Genomic DNA, 25241 nt, shown 5'->3' with positions numbered 1-25241 from the left:
GATGCAATTTAACAAGGAGGTAGTTTTCCATCAGGGAGGTTGATGTAGACTTTTAAGTCTGCCCTCTGGCTTAGAAAGTTAATGAAAATAGTTATTTTATTATTTTTTAGTGATCATATTCTAACTATTAATACATTAAATTTGTTCACATTTGCCGTTGTTCCCATAAAGCACACATAATTTGATGATGTGTCATATAGTAATATGCAGAGTTTACCTGTATCAATCAATATTGTTAAAGGTTTTTGTTAATTGTTGATTTGTTAAGAAGTTAGGTTTATTGTCAGGACTGTGTCAGTGTTATCAAAACTTAAAATATACTTTTAGAACATTTAGTCTTAAAATATACTTTTAGAACATTTAGTATGTTTCAGACTAGCTACCATCATATTTTTATTCCTATTTTTTATATATATATATAATCTTATGTTGTCAGTTATTTAATGAGAGTTTTTATTTAATATAATGGTATGATAACTGTATGGATTGGTCTGATTTTGCTATCTGTCAAGAAATTATTAGTATACTGTACAATACTCTTCAGTTTTTTGGAACTTTAATATTTATTTATTTATAATTATCACCACCTCATACTAAATTTTGTCAGTTACAAGGTAGTAATATTAAAAATTCTGTTGTATCACTGAAATTGGAAACTAAAATCGGGACAACTGATTGAATCTTTACCAAAATATTTTGGAAGGTGCTGTTTTTGCCAGTTATTGATAAAACATTTTGGGTGTATATACATAGCAGCACAGCAGTTATTTGTGTTGTTAATGCATGATTAATATTGGTCCAGTCTCTAGAAAGTGAGTTGTAATGGCATAGCAACTAGAACAGTAAGATCTTGGCAGGCACTTTTTATTCAGATTACATTGCTGTTGTAGTATTAGTTCTGTTCCCCCTTTTTGTATCTGTTTTGCATAAAATGTCAGTGACCAGAACAATGGAAAATTTAACATTAAAAAAGTTTCCTCGGAAGGTTAAAAACTCACTGCGTTCAAGTGCTATGGTGAAAGCTCCTTTCGAGTACCTGGGGTGCTTAGGGACCAGAGTTGTTCAGATATCTTTAGAAATAAACATTTGCTGTGTTACCTACAGTTACGTACAGTTGTATTCTTGCTATTCTTTTAGATACTTTCTGGGAGTCAAGAACTTTCTGTCCATGTGAGTAAGGATGCTTGGGTCTTGTGAGTAAGGTAGTAGAGATTTGTGAGTTTAGTGTCCCTTCCCTGTTGTTACGTGTACGTGCTATACTTCTTCAGTGTTGTCAGAATGTTAGTCATTGATTTCCTAATTGCTTTCCTCTGTCACTGACCCAGGAAAAGTCATCCATCTCCGTGCCATTCATTGTCCTGTTTGAATCTTGTGTAGAGCCTATTTATTTTTCATGTCAGTTCCCTCAACAATTTGAAGAAAACCATTTTACTTAATTTTTCTTCAATGGTCAGGTGTGACATTTTCTGAATTTGACATAGAGCAGGGAAGAAGAAAAGCTCTGAAGAGAAAAGTAACAAAATACGAGGTAGTTTGACTTACAGGTACCCATCTGACACTGCAGGTGCTTGTGTCAGCCGAAGTTAGTTCAGTATTTAAGATATTTCTTCCCAAGTTGAGATTGTTGTCTCATATATTAGCAGTTTGTACTACAGTACATACATTGCCAGATGAAAGATAATGGCTGGCTGTGCATGGATTTTCCATTTATGCTTTATATTTGGTTGATTTATTAAGACCATTTATGGTGTGAACTTATTGCATTATACTTTTAAAGTTCTCTAGTGATATGTGCAGTAATATACATTTATGGTTTTTGTTACTTGTATCATGATCATAAATGGTAGGAGGACATGATTTTAGTCTGATTTATTGATAGAAAAAAATATTAATCTTAAATTAGTACTAGTTAGAATATATAAATTTGGTATAGGTTGCATCCTTGAATATTGTACGTACTGCATGATTCACAAAGATTTTTTAGTGAACCTTTCATTAATAAGTACAGAGTTACTGGCATCTGTTGCAAGTTGACAAAAAGCGCAAGTTCATTAACTATAATTGTACAAAATTTCTTACAAACTAGAAATTTTGCCGACCATTAAGCCTCAAAATATGATCTAGCTTAGATATTCTTGATGGAACTGTAGCTGAGGGAGTGTCCTGATTTTTTATAGTAGACCAACTATTAAATTCAAAACAGAATGAGCAAATTACCCCTCTTTTATAGGGAAGATAGATAAGTTAGATAGGCCCATGAAAAAACTTGTCAACACATTTCAACCAAATATGTGGCATATGCAGATGGGGCAATACATGCAATGTTGGTGGTATGTAGAAGTGGTTGACCCAGGATGGAAAGAGGTCAGTCCGTTGTGTTTTGGCTCTTTGTTAGCGCCCACCTCTTGTCATGTTTAGTGGGTGCGTCCTTTGGAACACCTGCTAGAGAATAGGTCTTATGATTTGCTATTATTGGTGGCGTTGGCCCCATAACTTGCTGTTGCATCAAGTTACAGACCTGTAAGTGCCATTAACATGGTACCTATTCTTGCCGTTAGCGCTGCCAATGGTGCGTATGTTGCAGTAACTTGATGCAACATGAAGTTACGGTAATGCAAAAGGCCATTAACAGCACTGAAAATGTGCTGTAAGAGTGAATCACCTGAAGTCGGTGGCACCATAAGTTAAGGTACACACACACACACACACACACACACACACACACACACACACACACACACACACACACACACACACACACAGTGAGCCCTTGTTTTAACGGACTAATTGGGGAGGGGGAAGGTTGTTTGTTAAAGCTGATTGTCCGTTAAAGTGAAGCATTGTTTTATTCATTCTGTAAGTGATATTTATTGGGGTAGGCTATCCTCGGCCTAGGTGCGATAACCACTGACATATACATAAAAAGATTCACATTATGTAATAAACTGATGATGAAGTTAGTAAAACCATTTTCACTTTCTATATTGTTGGCATATCTTCGTAATAAATAGCCTGTTCAAGGAATAATTCCATATCATTGAAATCAACTTATATTTATGAGAGGCCAGCTGACAAAATGTAAACCTCGAGTTATACAGTTGTATTCCAGTAACCTTTATCTTTCAGTAACCTTTCAGAAATTTTAATAGTAGGGTAATTACATTAGTAATAATATTTGGGATAATATAATTCATTTTTAATTAAAAATTAATTATTATTTTGATGGTAAATAACTTCTAAGAACAATGCAGTCATATGAATTTTTAGTATCGTACATTATCATATTGTTATTTGTGATTGCCGATGAAATGCGAATGAAATAGAACCATTTTTACCTTATGTATTACTGGTGTGTCTTCATAATAAATAGCCTATTCGAGGAATAATTCCATATCAATGAAATCAACTTTGTTCCGGCACGTAATACAAACCCTCGGTCCTTTAGATAGGGAAATACTTACAGCGCAGCTTGACTGGTCGTAAGCTTTCTAACAAGGTTAGAAGTTCGATAGTAACTGCTTGTCCGATGGTCGGGAGTCCCGCCCGACTGGAGGGTAAGCATCCGCTTTGCTTTCGGCCGCTGTTGGATGAGGACGTGTGTTCGCCGCTCTGGCCGCCATCGTTGTGAGCTTTCATTAGACCTTCGAGAACGAAGATTGAATTCATTCTGTCACTTTTTCTCTTACTGGTAGTAATTGTAGAGTGAATCCTACTGCAAGTACTTAACAATTTCTCTTTTTTTTGTTTTTTCATTGTGACTTGTGGTTGCATCGTGAATGAACATGCAAGCCCATGAGACTGAGAAGCCCCCCTGCCCCCCAACCAACCGGAGATTATGCCCTGGTGTGGAGAGTCGTCATTGCGGGGCCTTTAGATCCATGGAACATGTGGACCCTCATTCTTAGTGTACAGGCAGTCCCCGGGTTACGACGGGGGTTCCGTTCTTGAGACGCGTCGTAAGCCGAAAATCGTCGTAAGCCGGAACGACGCTTGGAAATATGTCTTAAACTAATAAAAAGTTATAAAACCTTAACTTGTAATCCTTTGGTTACCACCTTACATGTTGTTTCCTGTAGTTTTATGCTAACAAACCTGGAGTTATTTTCATAAAAGAATGCTGGTTCTTGAAGGTAAAAACTATTGTAATCCTCTGGTGACACTACATTCTTGAAGTTTTATGTACAACCTGGAGTGATTTTGCAAAATCTTGAGGGCTACAAGAACAGCTGATTACTATTTACGTATCATATAGACTAATTAAAGTAAATGTATCTTTAAATAGGCTTATATATTAGTATCAACAAAACATTTCCTGCCATGAGTCAGAGGCCGTTTAATAAAACGAACACTTCTCTGTCCTATCTGTTCAGAAAATAAACGTTACGTCAATCCCCGAGACCATTGTTGCCAAAGCGTCTCTCTCTCTCTCTCTCTCTCTCTCTCTCTCTCTCTCTCATCTCTCTCTCTCTCTCTCTCTCTCTCTCTCTCTCTCTTCTCTCTCTCTGATCAAATTACATTGGAAACTTGACATACGATTGCCCTAATATACGAATGTTTTGAGATATAACAGAAAATTTGCGAAAATACAAGCTTTGATATACAACGAAATATTTGAGATACGATTTGCGATGAGTGTTAGTTGTATAGGCGACCGATAAATGGCGTTCAGTCTGTTTGTTTGTTGGTGCTGCATGTTAACACGTTGTTTAGTTCGTTGTATTTGCGCCTATTTTTCGTGTTATTTTGTCTATTTTATTATTAACCATGGGTCTCAAAGCTAAAGACAAAGCAGGTGATAAGAAAAAAACCCAAGAAAATTATTTCGATGGAAGCAAAACATGAAATTATAGCAAAGCATGAACGTGGCGTTCGTATCGTCGATTTGGCAAACGAGTATGGTCGAAATCCTTCTACAATATCCACGATCATCAAGCAGAAGGAAGCTATAAAAACCCCCGAGACCATTGTTGCCAAAGCGTCTCTCTCTCTCTCTCTCTCTCTCTCTCTCATCTCTCTCTCTCTCTCTCATCTCTCTCTCTCTCTCTCTCTCTCTCTCTCTCTGATCAAATTACGTACTGGATAATGTCTCTCTTTGGATACTTCGATTTTGCCAAATATTGAGGGCTACAAGAACAGTTGATTACTATTTACGTATCATATAGACTAATTAAAGTAACTTATCTTTAAATAGGCTTATATTATTAGTATCAACAAAACATTTACTGGCATGAGTCAGAGGCCGTTTAACGAAACGAACACTTCTCTGTCCTTAACTCGGAGTCGTCGAAGAACGCCTCTCTCTCTCTCTCTCCTCGTCTCTCTACTCTCTTCTCTCTCTCTCTCTTATCTCTCTCTCTCTCTGCTCTCTCTCTCTCTCTCTCTCTGATTAAATTACTGGATAATGTCTCTCTTTGGATACTTGGAATTTGCGTTGTAATCTAACCAGAAACTTCGTTTTGTTATTTATTACTGGAAACAAGCAATGATTTTTTCATTATTTGCGCTTTTGGACTGTTATATGTAAACTAGTATGTATTCATTCGCTCGGAAACTAGTTCCGCATATGAGGCGTCACTAAAAAACATAGAAAAATACAACATAAAAAGTGTCGAAAATCATCATAATCTCAAAATTTTTTTTGTAATCTAACCAGAAACTTATTTTTATTAATATACTGTGCTAAACTATAAAGGATTTTTATCATAGTATGCGTTTTTTAAAAGCGTCGTTAACTCGGAGCGTCGGAAGCGTCAGCGTCGTAACCTCGGAACAAGCGTCGTAACCCAGGACGGATTTTTCCATTGAATATTTAAGAAAAAGCGTCGTAACCTCGGAACGTCGGTAAGGCGAACCGTCGTAACCCGGGGACCGCCTGTATACTACTCGGTGCCGAGGGTGTGAATGCTCTCGGGCCGAGCCATGTAATGTTTGTATGCCCCTCCGGGGGACGTGTCGCGTTCCACCTCGTTGTTCGACCTGTCGAGCGCAGAGGAGGGAGCGCGGCACCCCGTCATGGAATTGTACTCGCGGTCTTCCATTCGCTCGAGGTGGGAACTTCCCCACCCCGCCACCCCAAGGCGAGCAGGGGAACCACCCCCCATAACCTGACTCTTGCCTCTCCAGGAGTGACTGCCGCCGCGGGTGGAGACCTGGAGCAGGTCTGGCACTCACTGGGGCTTTTGGGCACTCCTAGCATTCAGGGGCTGCTGTACCACCTGGCCGCTCCGGTAACTCATGGTGTGGTGACGTCTACAACGACAACCATCTCGACACCTGGGTATGCTGCTCTGCCTCACCTGGTGTAGACGCAGCACGTGATGACAGTGACACCATCAGCCGCTGTGCAGGCCCTGCTGTCGTTCATGCCGCAAGAGGAGTTGGCCCCACCGCCTGGGTTTGCTATCCTCGCCCCAGCCCCTGACTTTGAGTTCCAGTACCAGTTCCTGCCGTCGCCCTTCCAGTACCAGATCCTGCTGTCTCTGTTCCTGCCCGTGGTGTTGCTGCTCCCGCTGCAGGTCCTTCTGGACAGGTGCAGCTGGGCGGTGTTGCTACCACAACTGCCCCAGCTCCGTCCTAGATGGAGGATCTGTCGGTGGTCCTGAGGAAGCTGACGAAGAAGAGGTCCAAGAAGAGGAAGGTGTCGTCATCTGCTGCCGCCTCTTCCCCTTCGACTTCCAAGGCCCCACAGCCTAGGAAGAAGAAGGTGGCCTCCTCCCTCCCCCCCCAAGAAGTCTCGCACAGAGATTTCTAAGGGTCTGTCTCACTCCGGTGGGACAGGTGGGACTTCCGCTGGTCCTCCTGTTCCTTCGGGAATGGGGCCCATCTCTCCTTCCCCACGGAAGAAGACGGGGACTGCAGGGGCACCAGCTACCGCTGGTACCTCGTCTCCTGGTTCCAGAGGTTTCACCTCTGCACCGGGATCCGTCTCAGCCGCTCGCGGGCGAGTGTCACCAAGTGTACGGTCACCGGTAGGTCCAGGCAGCTGAGCCTGCTAGCTGCCAGGACCCATGGCACGGAGCGGAAGACTGGTGGGAGTCCCCCAGGTGACTCTCGCCAGGCCGCCGATCGCTCTCGCAGCAATCCCCCGGTTCCCAGGGCTGACGCAACAGTCCCATCAGACCGATCGCATGTTGAACCCATGAGAGGTCCCCCCGGTCACCAGGCCCAGTTTCGCCAAGGCCAGGTACCATTGATGCGTCGAGAGGACGGTGCATGCTCCCACCGCGCCAGTGGACTCTACTGGTCTCCTGACCGTCGCTCCAGACGGATCATTTGATTGGTAGCTGCTCACCTGACACTCGGGACTGTCGCTACCGTTCTCGGTCCAGCGGTTCTCCCCAGAGAGACCGTGGAAGTAGACCTGCAGCTTGGTCGCCACCTTGGGTTGGAGATTGCCTGCAGTCCTCCCAGCCCACCGGCTCTGCCGGTAGGCAGGGTGGGAGCGTCAGGTCTTCCTCTCCTATCCCTTCAACCTCCTTGGCCTACACCGGGAGGAGCGAGGCGATCAAGAGTGACCGTGAGGAGCACGCTCCTCACAGTCCCGCCACGAGAGCCTACAAGCCTGGCACGGTCTTGGGACCTAGCAGATCGTACGCCCAAGTGGTTGGAGGAGGCTGCGAGGGGTCTGACGGGGTTCTTCTTGCTGAAGGAGGAGGTTCTCGGGAGCTGACCGGCCTGGATGGATTTGACAGTCCATCGCCTCAGGATGCGGTCACTCCCGAGATCCAGAGGTCGTTTGTGGAGGTCGTGCTGATTCATCAGCACAACAGCCTCAGGGAAGGATCGGTGCTTCCGCCCTCCAAACCTCCTTCGAGGTTGGAGTTGTTCTGGGGTCCTAAGAAGGAACCCAGGACCACGGTGGGTTTGCCCCGATCTTCCTTGGCCGACGGTGTGCTGGGCCAGGTGAACTCTCTCGTCTCTGGACAGGAGGAGGGCTCACTTAGGACCAGCAGGTATGACAAGCTGCTTTCCCCTCCTCTACCACGTCAGCGGCGCTTCTACGTGCCTACGGAGGGCCCATTGCTGACCAAGCAGGTTAACCCGGAGATAGCTAGGCTAACTCCAGGGGTGCCTCTCCATCACCTGCTGACCGAGCACAGCAAGGCATCGGCCCTGGAAGTGGCTGCCATGGCAGCCTTTCAAGCAGTCTCCTGGCTGGACCTGTGGTCCCTCACAGTGTCCAGAGTTGCAGCCTCCTTGGGACCCATCTCTCCCGAAGGAGACTCGGCGTTCGGGAGACTATGTCAGTCTGGGGGTAGGGCTATTTCCTACCTTGCCCATCAGACGGCCAACCTGTGGGCCAATTTTGTCCTGAGATGTCCGGACGCAGTCCTCGCTCCGGTGACCAGGGCGGCCGGTCGCAAGGTAACGATGGGTCTACGGAACGGACCTTTGCTGGTTTACGCCTCTCTCTTCCCTGGAGGGATGGTGGATGCTGCGGTGGAACAGTGGCGCACTGAGGACAGTGACCGCTTGGTTCACCAGGCAGTCTCGAAGGCTTCTGGGCAGCCTCGAACAACTGCAGCCAAGCCTCGAAGCTCGGCTAGCTCTTCCTCTGCCAAGACATCAGCTGCGTCGAGGTCTAGAGGAAAGACCCAGCCTTCGACTTCTGCTTCGAGGAGTGAGCGTCAGCCCTCCTCCCAGACCTCCCAGTCCCGTGGGGGTTCCTCCAAGTGGAAGTCAAAGAAGGGGAAACGCTAGGGATGGCGTTCCCCCTCACCTGCTGCCGGAAGTGGGTGTTGACTGGCGAGCCATTGGGCAACTTGGCAGTGCTACGGAGCCGAGACCTGGATAGTGTATGTCCTTCGGGAGGGATATCTACTACCCTTTGAATTGCGGCCACCCCTCACTTCCAACCCGGACTACCTTCAGATGTACGTTCCCGGTTCTGCCAGGGACGTAGCGCTTCGGGAAGAAGTCAGGTCCATGCTGAGCAAGGGAGCTGTGGAATTAGTACGAGATCAGTCGCCGGGCTTTTACAGCCGACTCTTCCTAGTGAAGAAGTCATCAGGAGGCTGGCGACCGGTGATAAATCTCTCTCCCTTGAACTGATTCGTTCGCCAGACTCGGTTCACAATGGAAATGGCACGCTCAGTGCTCGACTCCATCAGGGAGAACGACTTCATGCTGTCGGTAGGCTTGAAGGATGCGTATTTCCAAATACCCATTCATCAGTCCTCCAGGCAGTACCTCTGCTTCATCCTCGACGGGACAGTGTACTAATTCAGGGCACTTTGTTTCGGTCTCTCTACCACCCCACAGGTGTTCATGTGAGTGTTCACTCTGGTGTCGGCTTGGGCCCATTCGGACGGGATATGTCTCTTGAGGTATCTCGACGATTGGCTGGTCCTGCCGCGATCTGGGGATCGTGTTGAACTTCGAGAAGTCAGATCTCGAGCCCAAGCAGAGGATGAAGTACCTGGGCATGCTGATCGACACTGTAGCAGCACGAGTCTTCCCCGCAGGCTCGCGGATCAGCAGGTTCAGGGAGGCAGCCAGACGGTTCCTGTCTCGTTAGGAACAGTCAGCTCAGCAGTGACAGGTTGTGATTGGTCACCTGTCGTCACTGGAGAAGTTAGTCCCTCACGGGCGGCTTCACCTGCGGTCTCCAGTGGAGACTAAAGGAGTGTTGGTCACAGGCACGAGATCCGGTCACAGGCACGAGATCTGCAGTCCTTCCATTGTTCCTCCCACGGAGGAAGTGAGGGAGGACTTCGCCTGGTGGCTTGACGACAGGAACCTCGTAATAGGAGTGCCCCTTCACACTCCCCCTCCGAAGATGTTGCTGTTCTCAGATGCATCGACCGAGGGATGGGGCGCACACCTGGAAGAGTTGCTGGTTGCAGGCGTGTGGAACCATCACAACAAGCACTTTCACATCAACGTCCTGGAACTCAAGGCTGTGTTCCTCGCACTCCAAGAGTTCCGGGAACGGGTGATGGGACACTCAGTGGTGTTGATGAGCGACAACACTACGGTAATGGCATACGTCAACAAACAGGGGGGCCTAGTGTCCCCCCCGTTGCACCAGCTGACGATGCAGGTGCACGAGTGGGCCTTAGCTCACTCAGTAGAGCTGTCAGCCAGATACATTCCAGCAAGAGGAATGTAGTGGCAGACAAGCTCAGCCGCCAGAATCAGGTGATTGGGACCGAATGGCCGCTTCACCCAGACGTGGCAGAAAGGCTCTTCGACCTGTGGGGGCGTCCAGTTGTGGATCTGTTCGCCACCCGGCACAACAGAAAACTCTGAGGTTTTCTCCGTCGTGCCGGACCCATGGGCAGCTGCAAAGGACTCGTTCCAGCACCCATGGGACAATCTCCTAGTCTACGCCTTTCCCCTGTTCTATCTGATTCGCAAGGTGATCAGCAGAGTGCTGGTCACCAGCAATCTTTGGATGATTCTGGTGGCACTCAAATGGCCTCAGACCGTTTGGTATCCGGACCTGCTGGCTCTTCTTTCCGAGGCACCGCGAGAGATTCCCCCCTGGCACAACCTCCTGTGCCAACCACACGTGGAACGGTACCACCAACCAGTTCGATCCCTGTGTCTTCAAGGCAGGCAGTTATCCATCATCTCTTACAAGCGAGAGGCTTTTCTCACAGAGCAGCAGCAGAGATGGCAGAGTACCTCAGACAGTCCTCTGCAGCAGTGTACCAGGGGAAGTGGTCCGTCTTCTGTGGTTGGTGTCGTGGATGGGGTTTCTCTCCACTCAGAACCACTCTTCAGCAGGTAGCGAATTTCCTCGTCTTTCTTTGCCTAGAGAAGCTCCTCTCCGTCTCCGCAGTTAAAGGCTTCAGAGCCGCCCTGGCCGTAGTCCTTGAACTGCAAGGAGTCGATCTTTCCACTTCTATGGAAATTTCACTCCTAATGAAGAGCTTCGAGAGGTCTTGCGCACCCAGGGAACTCAGGCCCCCGGGGTGGGATGTGACTCTCGTACTTAGGAGTTTGACTCGCAGAACCTTTGAGCCACTCCGAGAGTTGTCAGACAGGGATCTGACCCTCAAGACCATCTTCTTGCTGGCCCTGGCATCGGCGAAGAGAGTGGGAGAACTTCACGGTCTTTCCTTCGATGTAAAGCACTTGAGGGGATGGGGATCAGTGACGCTCGATTTCGTCCCGGACTTCATAGCGAAGACTCAGAACCCTTCGGTCCCTGATGACAGGTTCGAGTCTTTCACGATCCCCTCCCTGAAAGACTTCACCAACGATGATGCGGATGAGATACTGTTTTGTCTTGTGAGGGCGCTACGGCGCTATCTGAAGAGAACTCGTCACCTCAGGCCTGAGTGTCGACGCCTCTTCGTTAGCACCGGTGATCCGGAAGGTGTACGCTTCAGATGGGAGTGCCGGCACTAGTACCCTTTGTCCGAGAGCCCACGAAGTCAGAGGTATTGGTCCAACCCTTGCATTCTGCAAGAACTTGTTCATGGCTCAGGTACTGAAGGCAGGGGTTTGGGCCAACCAGACCACCTTCACCCCCTTCTACCTTCGGGATATTGTCCACAGGTCCTTGGACACCTTTTCCTTGGGACCCGTGGTGGCTGCTCAACAAGTTGTGTAGCTTACCCAGCTCCCTAATTGGACAAGATAACATCTCATCCTTGTGATACTGCATGAATGGAAGAGTGAATGAGAGTGTGACTGGCTTCTCTTCCTCCTCTTTTCTTCCCTCTCTCTGCGGGCAGATGGCAGCGGTCGTCACTATGCTGGACAGGATGACTGATGCAGGTAAGCTACGTAACTGAGCTCCATTCCATCTCTTTCACTAGGGAGGGAAGCGTTTATCCACCACTTCCCTAACAAGAGGCATGCTTGCCTCCCTCTTATGAATCTGGTCCGGAGGTCTGCCCACTGATCCCGCAGTGCACACTCCGATCAGTTGGACAGAGGCTAGGATCCCTCCCTCTGTTCTCACGACCAGGGAGGGAACCAAGGTCGGACGAACACCAGTCTGTTCACAAGACTCAGATTCCACCCACCAAGAAGTGAGTCTTCTCTATGTAAAGGACCGAGGGTTTGTATTACGTGTCGTAACAAATCACAATTTTTAAGTACGTAAATTGTATTTTTCCTAACTATACAAACCTGAGGTCCTTTACACATAGTCCCACCTCATACCACCCCTCACTCTGTTCCTGGGCCTAAAGCAAAGGGAATGTTTACCCTCCAGTGGGGCGGGACTACCAACCATCGGACAAGCAGTTAGTATCGAACTACCTTGTTAGAAAGCTTATGACCGGTCCAGCTGCGCTGTGAGTATTTCCCTGTGTAAAGGACCTCAGGTTTGTATAGTTAGGAAAAATACAATTTACTGCAAAATTGTGATTTTATCTATGCAAGGCCATCTGACAAAATGTAAACATTCAGCTATGGTACCGCTCACAGCAACGTTATTTTTCGGTATCCTTGCAAAATTTCAATGGTAGTGTAATTACGGTGATAAATAGTAACAGTTTAGAAAAACTGAGTCATTTGAAGGATAATTATCATACTGTATTTTACTATTGTTAAGGGTTTGTGACTTGCGATGAGTTGTTAACAAAACAATGTTTCCCTTTTAGGTGATGTGCTTAGGAAAAACATGAAAACATGATATAGAGTCAGCTTTGTTATTTCGTTTAGTATTTCGATTTTCTAAGGATGCAGTAGATAAAATAGCATTTGTAATAACATCATCTTAACATAACCTATTTTTCATAAGATACCTGTTGTTGCAAAAGCTAGCTTATACACAGATGGTTTTGTAATTAAACAGCTCTTATACTACCCTTGGCCGGATTTCTGTCCATTAAATCTGACGTCTGTCGGTTCTGGGTCCATTGAAGTGAGTGTATAATTATTTCATACCTTTTCCTAGAGCACTATTTACTGAATCTCAGAAATGTTAAATTCATGTGACTGGAAATTGCTGAGGGATTAAATTACGGAACTACTTTTTTAAGTGTTGTGATGCATGGGTTCTCATTAATCAGATTTTGTACAAAATGAAGGTGAACTCGTATTGTCATTTCTTTATATTTGTATATTGTGAGTGTTAACTGGAAGTGCATTGTTGTATAAACCAGCTCCTTTAGAAATGTATTTTAGTAAATATAACAGCGTGCATTCTTGGGTTACCTCAAGAATGGTGTGTTTATGTTGTGCATGCATGAATTGTGTCTTGTAACGAGATTTACTGTATAGATTAATGTATAAATATGTAACATGTTTAAAGTGGTCAGGATTAATGTCTACATTTTTTTTTAAACTTGATAGATTTACTGTGTACATACAGGTACAATAGTTTCACATTACTAACCCTTCATTTAAAATACTGCAACTGGTGTCTTTGTATACATATACATGAAACTTCTTAGGAGCATCTCAAGTGTTTGCATTACAGAAATAATGAATTAGACCAATCATGGGAGATACTTTTGTAGAGCTGACCAGATGTATTACCCAGAGAACTATTGTATTTAAAAGTAGCTCTGTGTATTCAAGATGAAGTATAGTTTACTGCAACAAGTTTCCAAAAAGACATGGTTCTTTAGGAGAATGGGAGGACTGTGATATGAAATTATACCCAAATATTTTGAGTGTTTCTCTTTTTATAGATTAGATTTAAAAGAAAGGTTGGTACAGGATGTGCTGTTGAAACCCTGTGTCCTCTTGTATGAAAGTTTAACCTAGTATTAAAGTTTTATGTATATTTTTTCAACAGGAAGTTGTGATCAAGAAGTTGCAAGGTGAGCGTCTTGGTATGAACATCAAGGGAGGTGTTCAAGGTTCTCCAGGAAATCCCCTCGATAAGTCAGATGAGGGTGTGTTCATCTCCAAGATAAATTCAAATGGTGCCGCACATAGGGAGGGTAAACTTAGAGTAAGTGGCACTGCATTTTACATTCATTTATTTTAGTCTCTTGATTTAGACATTTTTTTTATTTGGACCTTTATTTATTATGGTGATATATGAAGATCACATCACTTAGAACAGATTAATTGAGAGACAAGCACTGCACACTGTTTGATAAAGGATTTCAAGATTGACAGTTTTTAATTTTGTGTGCACATTTAAGCACTCTGAAGTTCATTGTCACATTCGTTACCCATCAGTGGAGATGGAAGGGAATGGGTAGACTCATTTCTTATTGATAAGTTTGCTTTCTGCCTGAGTTTTAGGAAGAGGACAAAAGTAATTAAGTGAGAAGTGTCTGTAATGCTGTAAGATACATTTTTGTTAGGCTGTATTGTACAGGACCTTATTTATGGTGTGTATTTATAGAAGTGGTAAGTTATTTTGCAGATACTGCTCTTTATCTCTGGAGCTGATAATTACAAAATACCAGTTAGGATAGTCTCTTCATTTGTCTACATGGATTTTTTTGTGTAAAGTTTTAAGCTTTTTTTTGCAATTTGGCTTCAGAGTGAAGGCTATGAAGATCTTCATCACTTAACAGATTTAAGTACTTATCCAAAGGGCTTATCGTTTAGCTGTCTGTGAAGTTGATGTGCCACTTAATTTATTATTATTAATTTTTTTTTTCATTGTCAGGGTGAATTTTGTTTTTGTATTTTGTAGGTTGGGCAGAGAGTGCTCGAGGTTAATGAGCATTCCTTGCTTGGTATCACTCACGAAGAGGCTGTGAACATCATGAGATCTGCGGGATCAACTATCCGATTGGTTGTTTGTGATGGATATGACTATGCTTTGGTAAGTGTAGCTTTTTTGCAGGTAGTAGTGTATTACATAGCTCATTAGAATTTATGTATACTCTCTCTACTATAGAATCCTACACTAGTTGGTAATGGTTATTTGTTCACTACAACCAGTTTGGCATAAGATGCCATCATGGTCATGGAAAGAATTTTTGTGTTTACATAAACTACAGGTAGCCTAAAGGGTCAAAGGGTTAAAGACTGGTAGGGTGTCTGGATAGATCACATTGCCTCATGCAGTTTGCCAACAATCTGGCTTCGGCATTTGGCCATGATTTATTGCATAATTGCTAGATTCATTCTCTGAATCTAGAAAATAGTCTTAAAATTGTAGTTTCACAGAACTAAATGATTAATGCATTTCTTAACAGGTCCAGCAGATGAAGGCAGAGGGGCGGTTAGGTCACGAGTCGCGCAGTACCAGTCAGAGTGTCTCGTCATTAGACAAGGAAGATCGGGAGAATCCCTCACAAGTAAAGATTTCAAGAATTTTTTTAACTAAAACTTAGATGATAGTAAAAATTTTTACGTCAGTTGTTTTCAAATTTGCATATTACCGTGTAGTTTGAAGTCTAAGTGCCGACATATATCTTGATGCAACTTCCAGGTAATTTTTATGCTTTGTTCCTTAAAAAGAAATTGGGTGCAAAGGTGTTACAGAACATTAGTTTTGATAGGAATTTTGTATGGAAACTATTGCTGTAGGTCTTTGTAGAGTTTTATAGGTTCATTATTAGTTTTGCTGGCCAAATTAAATTCAGAGAGCTAGAGCATGCAGTTTTTGGGCTGCTTCTGTCACTACAGTAAATCTTTTAATACTGCATCAATAAGCCTATAGTACACAGTGTTTTTAAAGCTATAAATGCTAAATCTTCATTGCACTTGGTGATATTTTGAAAATGAGAACTACATCTACATTTTGTACATGAACTTCCCTGACAGATATATACTTAGCTATAGTCTCCGACGCTCCCGACAGAATTTCAAATCTCGCGGCACACGCGACAGGTAGGTCAGGTGGTCTACCTTACCCGCCGCTGGGTGGCGGATGTACGAACCACTCCCGTTAGCTTGTCAGATTTTTCTCTGTTGCGGGAACGATAACAACTGCTGTCGGTTCCTCTCGATAGTTTTTCGATTCTCGCTTGCCTGGAGTTAATTTGGACTTCTTTTGGTGACGTATTCGCTTTGTTTGGCTTGGCATACGCTGATTGTGGACCGGTTTGATTTTTATTTTGATTTTCTTTAACGATGTCTGACCTAGATTCAGTAGTTAAAACTTCGGTTTTGTTTAGGGTTTGCGTGAATGAAGGATGTAAGGTGAGGTTGCCGAAAGCTTCGGTAGACCCCCACACGGTTTGCATGAAATGCAGGGGGAATGAATGTTCTTTTGCTAACCCTTGTAGTGAATGTAAGGGATTGAATGAAGAAGAATATAAGGCTCTCTCTTCTTATGTTAGGAAGTTGGAACGTGATAGAGTGCGTAAGGCTTCCTCTAGAAGTTCTAGTAGATCTAGAATGAGTGAGTTGGATGTGGATCCTAATACTAACGTAGAATTAGAACCTTCTTCCCAAGTTGCAGCCCCTGCTCCCCGCACCGAAGCCGAAGATTCGCCTTCGGAGGCGGCAGCTCTGAGAGCCACGATTCGTTCTATGGATCAGAAGATTCGTCAGTTGGAAGGTAAGGAGAGTGTTAGTGATCAGTGCAGTGTCCCCAGTGTTGTGGAGGGTGCGTCTGACCGGCTCCTTAGTGCCTCTAGGCCTAGACCTCTTCCAGACTCCCAGTTCCAGTGGAGTAGGAAAGTCGAAAGCCGCAAGAGGGCTAGGGAGAACCCCCACCGGTTCAGGCGTTTCCCCCTTCGGCAGATCCTGAAGTACGCTCCCAGGCTGCCTTGGATCGCTACAAGAAGGAGCTACTACGCCAATGCTTCTCCTCTTCGTCGTCTCCCTCTCCGAAGAGAGGTTGGAACTCCCCGGATGCGTCGCGCCCGTTGAAGAGGGCTTGGAAGGCTCCCTGCAGTCCTTGGCTAGTCCGGAGGTTTTCCCGGAAGAATCGTCGGTGGAGGCGAAGAAACCCAAGAAATCCTGTGATCGTTCTTCTTCTCGCGCTCCGCGCTCGGCGCCTGCTTCCGAGGAAGAACAACAAGATTCTCCTACGAGAGTACTCGCGGGACTTCAAGCTCAGATCACGGCACTAGCAGACTCTCTAGCAGTTAGATCACGTAGGAAGAAGGACGTTTCTCTTCCGATCAAGAGATCTAGGCGCCGCTCTTCAGAGGATCGTTCTCCTCTTTTTAGGCGTTCTCCTTCATATGGGGAGGTTGATCGTACGCAACTGGACAGGTATGGAGAGCCGCACAAGCGCTCTGCTCTCGATAGGCGCTCTTCTCCTGGCAGCCGCTCGCCTCCGGATAGGCGCAAAGAGTATAGTAGGCGCTCGCCTCCTCGTAAGCGCCCTGTGGATATTTCCTACCTCTCCTTCGGCTGAGATTCCGTCTACCTCGAAGAGGGAGTCTCATCGTAGACATCCCAGATCTTCTCATCGTTCTCCAGTGGATGTGAACTCTTCTAAGAGAGGGCGTTCTCCAACCTCTCGCTCAACTCCTACTAGGATCCCTTCGTCACTAAGGATCTTCCGCGCTCGCCCTCGACAAGACGTCCTAGAAGGTTTGGATGAGGAACGAACACTTCTGCTGCTGTGTCTTCTTACAAGAAGCTTACAGAGCTACTTTTGCAAGTTTTTGGGGATTCCCTTACTCCTACGGCTCCTCCTTCTCCTCACTCACTTTTTTCAACGGCGAAGACAGCGAAGAGTTCTTCTTGTGTGAGGATGAAGCCAACTCTTTCAATGAAGAAGGCACTGAGGAGTTTTGGTTCCTGGATGGCTTCCAAAGAAGAAGCGGGGAAAACGATGTTCGCTTTTCCTCCTTCGAAGTTATCAGGACGCGCTGGTTTCTGGTACGAAACAGGAGAGTCCTTAGGATTGGGTCTACCGTCTTCGGCTGATTCGGATTTTTCGGCGCTGGTAGATTCGACAAGGAGAACTGCCCTTAACTCTGCTAAGACGACTTGGGCAATGAATGAATTGGATCACATGCTCAAAGGCATGTTTAGAGTGCTAGAAGTATTTAACTTCCTTGATTGGTCGTTGGGAGTCCTAGCCAAGAAAATTGAAGTGCCAGATTCAATTTCGCCAGAAGATCTTATGTGTGTTTTGTCTTGTATGGACAAGTCGGTAAGAGACGGAGCGAGTGAAATCGCCTCCCTGTATGGGGCCGGGATCGTGAAGAAGAGGTCTGTTTATTGTTCCTTCTTAACGAAGTCTGTCTCCCATGCCCAGAGGTCTTCTTTGCTGTTTGCTCCTCTGTCTGCTCAGTTGTTCCCTAAACATCGAGTGCAGGACATTTCGAGATCACTTTCGGCCAAAGCCACCCAGGACCTTTTGGCACAGTCGGCAAGAAAACCTCGCCCTTCCTTCCCTACCAAGGCTAAGAAGGAAAAGGCAAGTGCGAGAACCCTTTCGAGGGGCGTCTTCATCAAGAACCTCTACGTTTAGAGGTCGTAGACCTTCAAGAAGGGGTAAGACTTTGTCGTCCAAGTCTGTTAAAGCCCCCAAATAACTTGCAAAGTCCTTCAAACAACGGTGGGGCGCCAGACTCTTAGAGTTTGCAGAAGTCTGGGCCCAAAAAGGGGCGGATCCTTGGACCCTTTCTATTTTGAGGAGAGGTTACCTCATCCCTTTCGTCGAAAGACCTCCCTTGACGACCATCCCAAGGGAACTGACGGCCAGGTACAGAGACCCCATCATGAATCAAGCTCTCCATCTAGCAGTAGATCAGATGCTGGAGAAGGGGGCTATCGAACTAGTGACAGACCATCATTCATCGGGCTTCTACAACCGCCTTTTCCTAGTTCCGAAGTCCTCAGGGGGATGGAGACCGGTGTTGGATGTAAGCGCCCTGAACTTTTCTTCGTAGAAAAGAAGAAGTTCACGATGGAAACGCCTTCATCAGTGCTGGCAGCACTTCGTCCAGGGGACTGGATGGTTTCCTTGGATTTACAGGACGCTTACTTCCACGTACCGATCCATCCTTCCTCGAGGAAGTTTCTCAGATTCATGATGGGGGGGGAAAATTTTTCAGTTCAGGGCTCTGTGTTTCGGCCTCTCGACGGCCCCTCAAGTGTTCACGGGGATTTGAGGAATGTGGCTCAATGGCTTCATTTGAAAGGGGTGAGGATATCCATGTACCTCGACGATTGGGCTAATAAGGGCCAATTTCAGAGGGTCGTTGTTTGAAGGACTTACAAGTAACTGTCGAATTGACGAAGGCTTTGGGACTTCTCGTCAATTTCAAGAAGTCGTCACTAATTCCCGAGCAAGAGTGTGTGTATCTCGGGATACAGATGAACTCTCTGAGTTTTCGGGCTTTTCCCTCTCAGGAAAGGATAGCCCGAGGATTCGAGAGAGTAACAACCTTCTTAGGGAAAGAAGTATGCACAGTGAGGGAGTGGATGAGTCTGCTGGGGACGCTCGCTGGAGCAATTCGTTTCCCTAGGAAGGTTGCACCTGAGACCGCTCCAATTCTTTCTTCATCGGAATTGGAGTCGTCGTTCTCAGGATTTGACGTTTCTCCCTGTCGTTATCCCAGGACATCAAGAAACATCTCTTATGGTGGACAGATCCCAACCTCTTTGCGAAGGGACTGTCTCTTCAATCCCAGACCCCCAACCTGGTGTTGTTCTCCGACGCGTCGGACACGGGGTGGGGGGCAACTCTGGGAACCAGCGAAGTGTCAGGTACCTGGGTGGGGGACCAGGTAGCCTGGCACATCAACAGAAAGGAGTTGATGGCTGTGTGGTTGGCTCTGAAGGCTTTCGAGCCCAAAGTCAGAAGATCGGTAGTGCAGGTCAACGCGGACAACACTACAGCTCTGGCATATATCAGGAAAAACAAAAGGGGGGGGGGTGGGACGCATTCCTTCTCCCTGTACGAGACAGCAAGAGACCTTCTTCTGTGGGCAGAAAGAAAGAGGAATCAAGCTTCTCACCAGGTTCGTGCAGGGAGAAAGGAATGTAAGAGCAGATCTCCTCAGCAGGAAAGATCAGGTCCTTCCCACAGAGTGGACCCTTCATCTGGATGTATGCCAGAGCCTGTGGAAGTTATGGGGCAGGCCACACATAGACCTCTTTGCCACATCAAAGAACAAGAGGCTGGATCCTTACTGCTCTCCGATATCGGATCCAGAGGCATTAGCAATAGATGCTCTTCTTCTAGACTGGAATGGACTCGACGTCTACGCGTTTCCCCCCTTCAAGATCCTGGGGCTAACCATCAAGAAGTTCGTAGAGTCCGATTCAACGAGAATGACCTTAATCGCTCCCTTTTGGCCGGCCCAAGAATGGTTCACAGAGGTACTGGAATGGTTGGTGGACCTTCCAAGATCGCTCCCGCTAAGGAGCGATCTACTCAGACAACCCCACTTCGACAGGTACCACAAAATCTCCTCGCTCTCAGTCTGACTGGCTTCAGACTGTCCAAAGTTTGGTCAGAGAGAAAGGCTTTTCAGCAACAGCTGCTAAAAGCAATCGCAAGAGCGAGAGACCTTCCACCTTGCGTGTATACCAGTCAAAGTGGGATGTCTTCAGACGTTGGTGCAAGAGGAAGAACATTTCCTCTTCCAGTACCTCTGTGACCCAAATTGCGGATTTCCTTATTTTCCTCAAAGAAGAATGTCATCTGGTTGTGTCAACTATAAGGGATACCGCAGTATGTTGGCGGCGGTATTTCGGCATAGAGGCTTAAAGATGTCCGATGATAAGGACTTGCATGATCTTATTAGATCATTTGAAACCATTAAGCGTCCTCATGTAGTACCAAACTGGAATCTAGACGTAGTTCTACAATTCCTTGGATCGTCTAGATTCGAACCTCCTAGCTTAGCCTCTTTCAAGGATCTGACGAAGAAGGCTATCTTCCTTTTGGCCCTAGCTACAGCTAAGAGAGTGAGTGAGCTCCCAAGCTATCGAGGCAATGTAGGGTTTAAGGAAGATTCTATGGTGTGTTCGTTTCTTCCAAATTTCCTTGCAAAGAATGAAAACCCATCACGGCCTTGGCCCAGGAGCTTTGAAGTTCGTAGTTTATCTTTTTCTAGTAGGGGAAGAGCCTGAAAGAACTCTTTGCCCTATGAGAATTATGAAGTATTTCCTTAAGAGGAAGGAACAACTTAAAGCTAATCAAGATGTGCTTTGGTGCTCGGTAAAGGACCCCACTCGGCCCATGTCGAAGAATGCTCTTTCCTTTTTTCTGAGAAGCCTTATTACAGAGGCACATGTTGCTTGTAAGGAAGAACATTTTAAACTACTGAAAGTGAAAGCTCACGAGGTGAGAGCCATCGCAACTTCGCTTGCATTCAGAAAAAATATGTCTGTGCGGAACTTGATGGAGGCAACTTTTTGGAGATGCCAATCGGTTTTCGCAAACCAACTACCTACGTGATGTAAAAATCACATATGATAAATGCTTCGCCTTGGGTCCTTTCGTATCGGCAGATTCGGTGCTGGGGCAGGGAGCTGAAACTTATCCCGTGTAAATTTTTTATATGTTACCCTATATTTTATATTGTTGTTTTTTGGTTGTCTGAAAGAGGTTGCAGGAGGCACCTCTTTTTGTCGTAATATTAACCCTTTGTATTTTGGTTAGGTGATCTGGTGGGTTTTGGCTCCTTGCAGAGGTAGTGGTAAGGATCTGTTAGGTAAGCGGACAAGGTCCCTCTAACAGGATCCGACTTGGATTCTACCACAATACGGGATCACATATCCCAGTGGTAGATCCGAGAGTCTTTCAGCATCAGGTCACGTCCTAGCTGTAGCTCTCCAGGCAATGCAGACTCAGAGATAGTATCTATGAAGTCTTCATCCTGAAAAGGTGAGAACCAAGGTTTTTATATCCTACAACATTAGTTGTTTCCCGTCTTACCTGTATTATTTAGCTGTCTCTTACCCTCCACCAAGGGTGCCAATCAGCTAAGTATATATCTGTCAGGGAAGTTCATGTACAAAATGATATTGTTAAACTACAATAAAGTTTTGTACATACTTACCTGGCAGATATATACGATTAATGGCCCACCCAGCCTCCCCTCAGGAGACAGGTGGAAGAGAAAAATCTGACAAGCTAACGGGAGTGGTTCGTACATCCGCCACCCAGCGACGGGTAAGGTAGACCACCTGACCTACCTGTCGCGTGTGCCGCGAGATTTGAAATTCTGTCGGGAGCGTCAGAGACTATAGCTAAGTATATATCTGCCAGGTAAGTATGTACAAAACTTTATTGTAGTTTAACAATATCATATTTATAATTTTGGGTGAAAAGTTACAGCTGTACTTAAAAAGATATTTACTACCTCTTTTTATGCTGTCTTTATTTTAAATAATTCAAAATTTTCTGGTTTTTAGTAATAATTTTTATATTTTTAGGTGTAAAAGAGGGTTTTTCAGGGTGTCCAGACAGTAGGGTTTTCTTTTGAAGGTTTGAATTTAAATGGAAATAAAAGAACATTTTGTAGTCCTAAAATTTCTTAATATACTATGAAAAAAAAATTGGATGGAAGTGATTAGTGTTATTTCACTGACATCCAACGACGAGTCATTACAGTATAATAGGATAGGCACCCTGCCTCTTCAACTCTTGAAATCAAGTTCGGCTGAGGTCGCTCAAATAAGGCAGTTAATCATAGAGTTTAGTTATGTAACTCTTGTGAATGGTGGGTGTTAGATTTTTTATTAAATGCCATTATTCATCGTTTAAAGTACTCTTTCTATTATAAAATGTTTTCCTTCCTCTTTTTAGTATTTGCACTCTGTTGAAGTTGGTGTTGTGAAAGTATTTTCCAATAAGCTTTAAATTCCCTTTGGTATGTTTTTTCTGCATATTTTGGTATTTCAAGATTTTCCTCTAATGTGGGTGTTGAATGGTACCTCATACTTTTTGATCTTGTAGAATTTCTACTTCAATTTCATGAGAGCCTTTTCCTTATTATGAATGAGTAGACTTTATAAACTTTTTGGCAGTAATTTATGCACACACTTAGATTCTTATGTACTACATATTGAGCATGTATGGCAAGATTCACTTACTATATAAGTAGAATGAATGTAGGATGGGGCAGTTATTTCTCAAGAGCATTGAATGCTATTTTTTTGTTGTAGCGCTTGAGATTGCTATACCTTGTTTTTTAACGTCGGTGAAGAGTGGTAGTATTACTGTACGTCGAAAGTTAATGCCAATCATTGTTGCCTCTCACAGCCCCAGAGTGCATCTGTCCTGCATGAGAAGGACCCAACCCAGTCTCCTCCATCTCCTAAACTATCCCCGCCTTCACCTTCCCCAAACCAAAAGAACAATCACCACCTATACCTGAGCAAACACCTTGCGAAAGGATCCCCACTCCTGATGCTGAAGAGCAATTAAGTAGTGGCCTCAGGAGTGACACTCCCGACACTGATGATGATGTTGGGCGTGACACCCCTCTTCCATCAAACCTTTCTTCTGCCTCTGTCACATCCAGTGCGCCAAAGGAGAAATCCACTCCAGAAATTGTAGGAATATTTGTTATTATTTGTAGTTTTTGCAGACGTTCTAGTTATAGCATTGTGATGAGTTTTTATAGTATATAGTATTTTGTAGTCCTTATTCCATGCATACTTTGTTGCCCTTTGTTTCTTGGGTACATACTATATTGAAATCTTGCTGTCACCTTTTTCACGTATTCTACAATTAAAGATATACAAAGTTATTCTACCGACGAAGATATACTTATGAAGTTTCTCTTGAATGAGAGGTTTGTCTTAAGCAAGGTTTTTAATAATTCAGGTCATGGAGGTAGTCAGAGCAGCTGAACAACTAACGTCAAGACCACTGTCTCAAAACTCAGCTGCCAGTAGTATTGTTCCCTCAGCTTTGGAAAGAAAAGCCTCGGCAGAAAACAAAACGACCACAGTTGTTTTAGCCAAACACACTTTAGCTCCACAGACTAGTACAGTAAGTACAAAATAAGTTTTTTTTTTCATCATCATCATATCAGAGATTTTTCACTAAGGAATTTGATATGGCTTTTGGTACTCTTTTTAGAATCTACTAAAACCTTTATACTATCTGATCCTGCTGGGATCTGTTCATAAATGCATGAAACACATTACATTGGTTTCATCTGGATTTTAAAATACCTTGGAACCTTAAGTAACAAAAATGTTTCACTGATAATATTTGGATGTTTTTCGAATGTTAACTTAACTCAAGAGTTTCTCTCTCTCTCTCTCTCTCTCTCTCTCTCTCTCTCTCTCTCTCTCTCTCTCTCTCTCAGTTGCAAGTGTTGAAGTGCTATTTTTATCCTTATCCTATGGGTCAGTAGTTGTAGCTAATGATGTAACCTGTTTTGGGAATTGTGGATATGGTAGTTTCTCATGGTACCTTGTCTCTCTCTCTCTCTCTCTATTTCTCTCTTTTTTTTATTGCTGATGTCTTTCCAGGGCAATTTGATTAATCTGTAACAATTATCCGCATGAGTGTTACCCTTTGTGGTAATTGTGTGAAGTTGATCCGATAATCCGATTTGATGATTAATGTAACCGATGATTGAATGTGTCCAGTATTCCCTTAGTAGAAGAACCAATGTTGTTTTGTACTGTGGTATTTGATATTCTCTAGCAGATTGTAAAATAGATATTTTTATTTTTTCTGTATTGTGTTCATCCAGGATGTGGAGTGAAAAGTAATACAGCTGATTTTTAAATCAAAAAGAAATTATATAAGTTAGTTTTTGTGATCATTAAACTGGTTATTGTGTACCAAAGGATTTGGAAGGGATAATTTTTACATCAATATTGTTGATATTTAAGGGAAAACAGTTATTTTTTTACATACAGAAAACAAGAACAAAATTAAATTTATACCAAGTAGATGCAAGATGCTGAACATGTAGCAGTTAGATTAGCATCTTACCAAGAAAATTAAATCACTATATATATTAACCTTGAGTGGTTAATAAAAAAAATTAGTTTATATTTCCTTATATGTATACTGATCAGTACTACTTCTTGATATCCATCATGGAAATTATGTAGATATCAACAGATGTAGAATTTTCACTGTAAACACAGTTTTCTAGTTATGTCTGTATTCTTGCCATCTAGAATAACATTTTATTTGCTACTTCCAGATTAGTTCTGCAAATAAAAAATACTTATGGGTACATACACTAGTGAGATTTCTGTGGTTAGGGTTGTTTAGTAATCACTTTTGTGGGTCTGGGATGGCAGCTGCATGTCTGCTAATTAATACCAGTTGTTAGAGGATGTCTTTATTCAGAAACTGCTGTAAAGCCAGTTGTAAGTGATGAAATATCAGAGTACTACATTCACATACAATACTTCTGCAGCTGTGGGACAAGCAGCCAGCCACCTTGCACACTGTCCTTGCTCTGTAGCATTTTATTTTTCCATTTGGTTTAGGAACATCACGAAAGAAGTTCCCACACTTGAGG

At 44.3% G+C, this 25241-nt stretch overlaps 2 protein-coding genes across 14 annotated transcripts in view; one reads left to right on the top strand and one right to left on the bottom strand.

Moving 5' to 3' along the window:
* The window catches only part of LOC135214262 (protein lap4-like), a 225576-nt gene that overhangs the window by 83851 nt on the left and 116484 nt on the right, over positions 1-25241 (top strand). For all 13 annotated transcript variants that reach the window (XR_010314317.1, XM_064248366.1, XM_064248365.1 and 10 more), the window contains 4 exons: positions 13706-13864; positions 14564-14695; positions 15072-15173; positions 23573-23740. Coding sequence is in view for 12 of the 13 variants with exons in the window: in XM_064248366.1 (XP_064104436.1) it covers positions 13706-13864; positions 14564-14695; positions 15072-15173; positions 23573-23740 (561 nt within the window). In the remaining variant the exon portion in view is untranslated. The remainder of the gene's footprint in view (positions 1-13705; positions 13865-14563; positions 14696-15071; positions 15174-23572; positions 23741-25241) is intronic.
* Positions 23775-25241, bottom strand: part of LOC135214247 (protein lap4-like) — a 20939-nt gene continuing 19472 nt past the window's right edge. Inside the window, exon 7 of the mRNA XM_064248311.1 lies at positions 23775-23870. Coding sequence (XP_064104381.1) covers positions 23775-23870 — 96 coding nt within the window. The remainder of the gene's footprint in view (positions 23871-25241) is intronic.

This window comes from Macrobrachium nipponense, chromosome 45, assembly GCF_015104395.2.
Source record: "Macrobrachium nipponense isolate FS-2020 chromosome 45, ASM1510439v2, whole genome shotgun sequence".
NCBI lineage: Eukaryota > Metazoa > Arthropoda > Malacostraca > Decapoda > Palaemonidae > Macrobrachium > Macrobrachium nipponense.
Note: the sequence above shows the minus strand (reverse complement) of the source record. Positions and strands in the feature narration are given on the sequence as shown.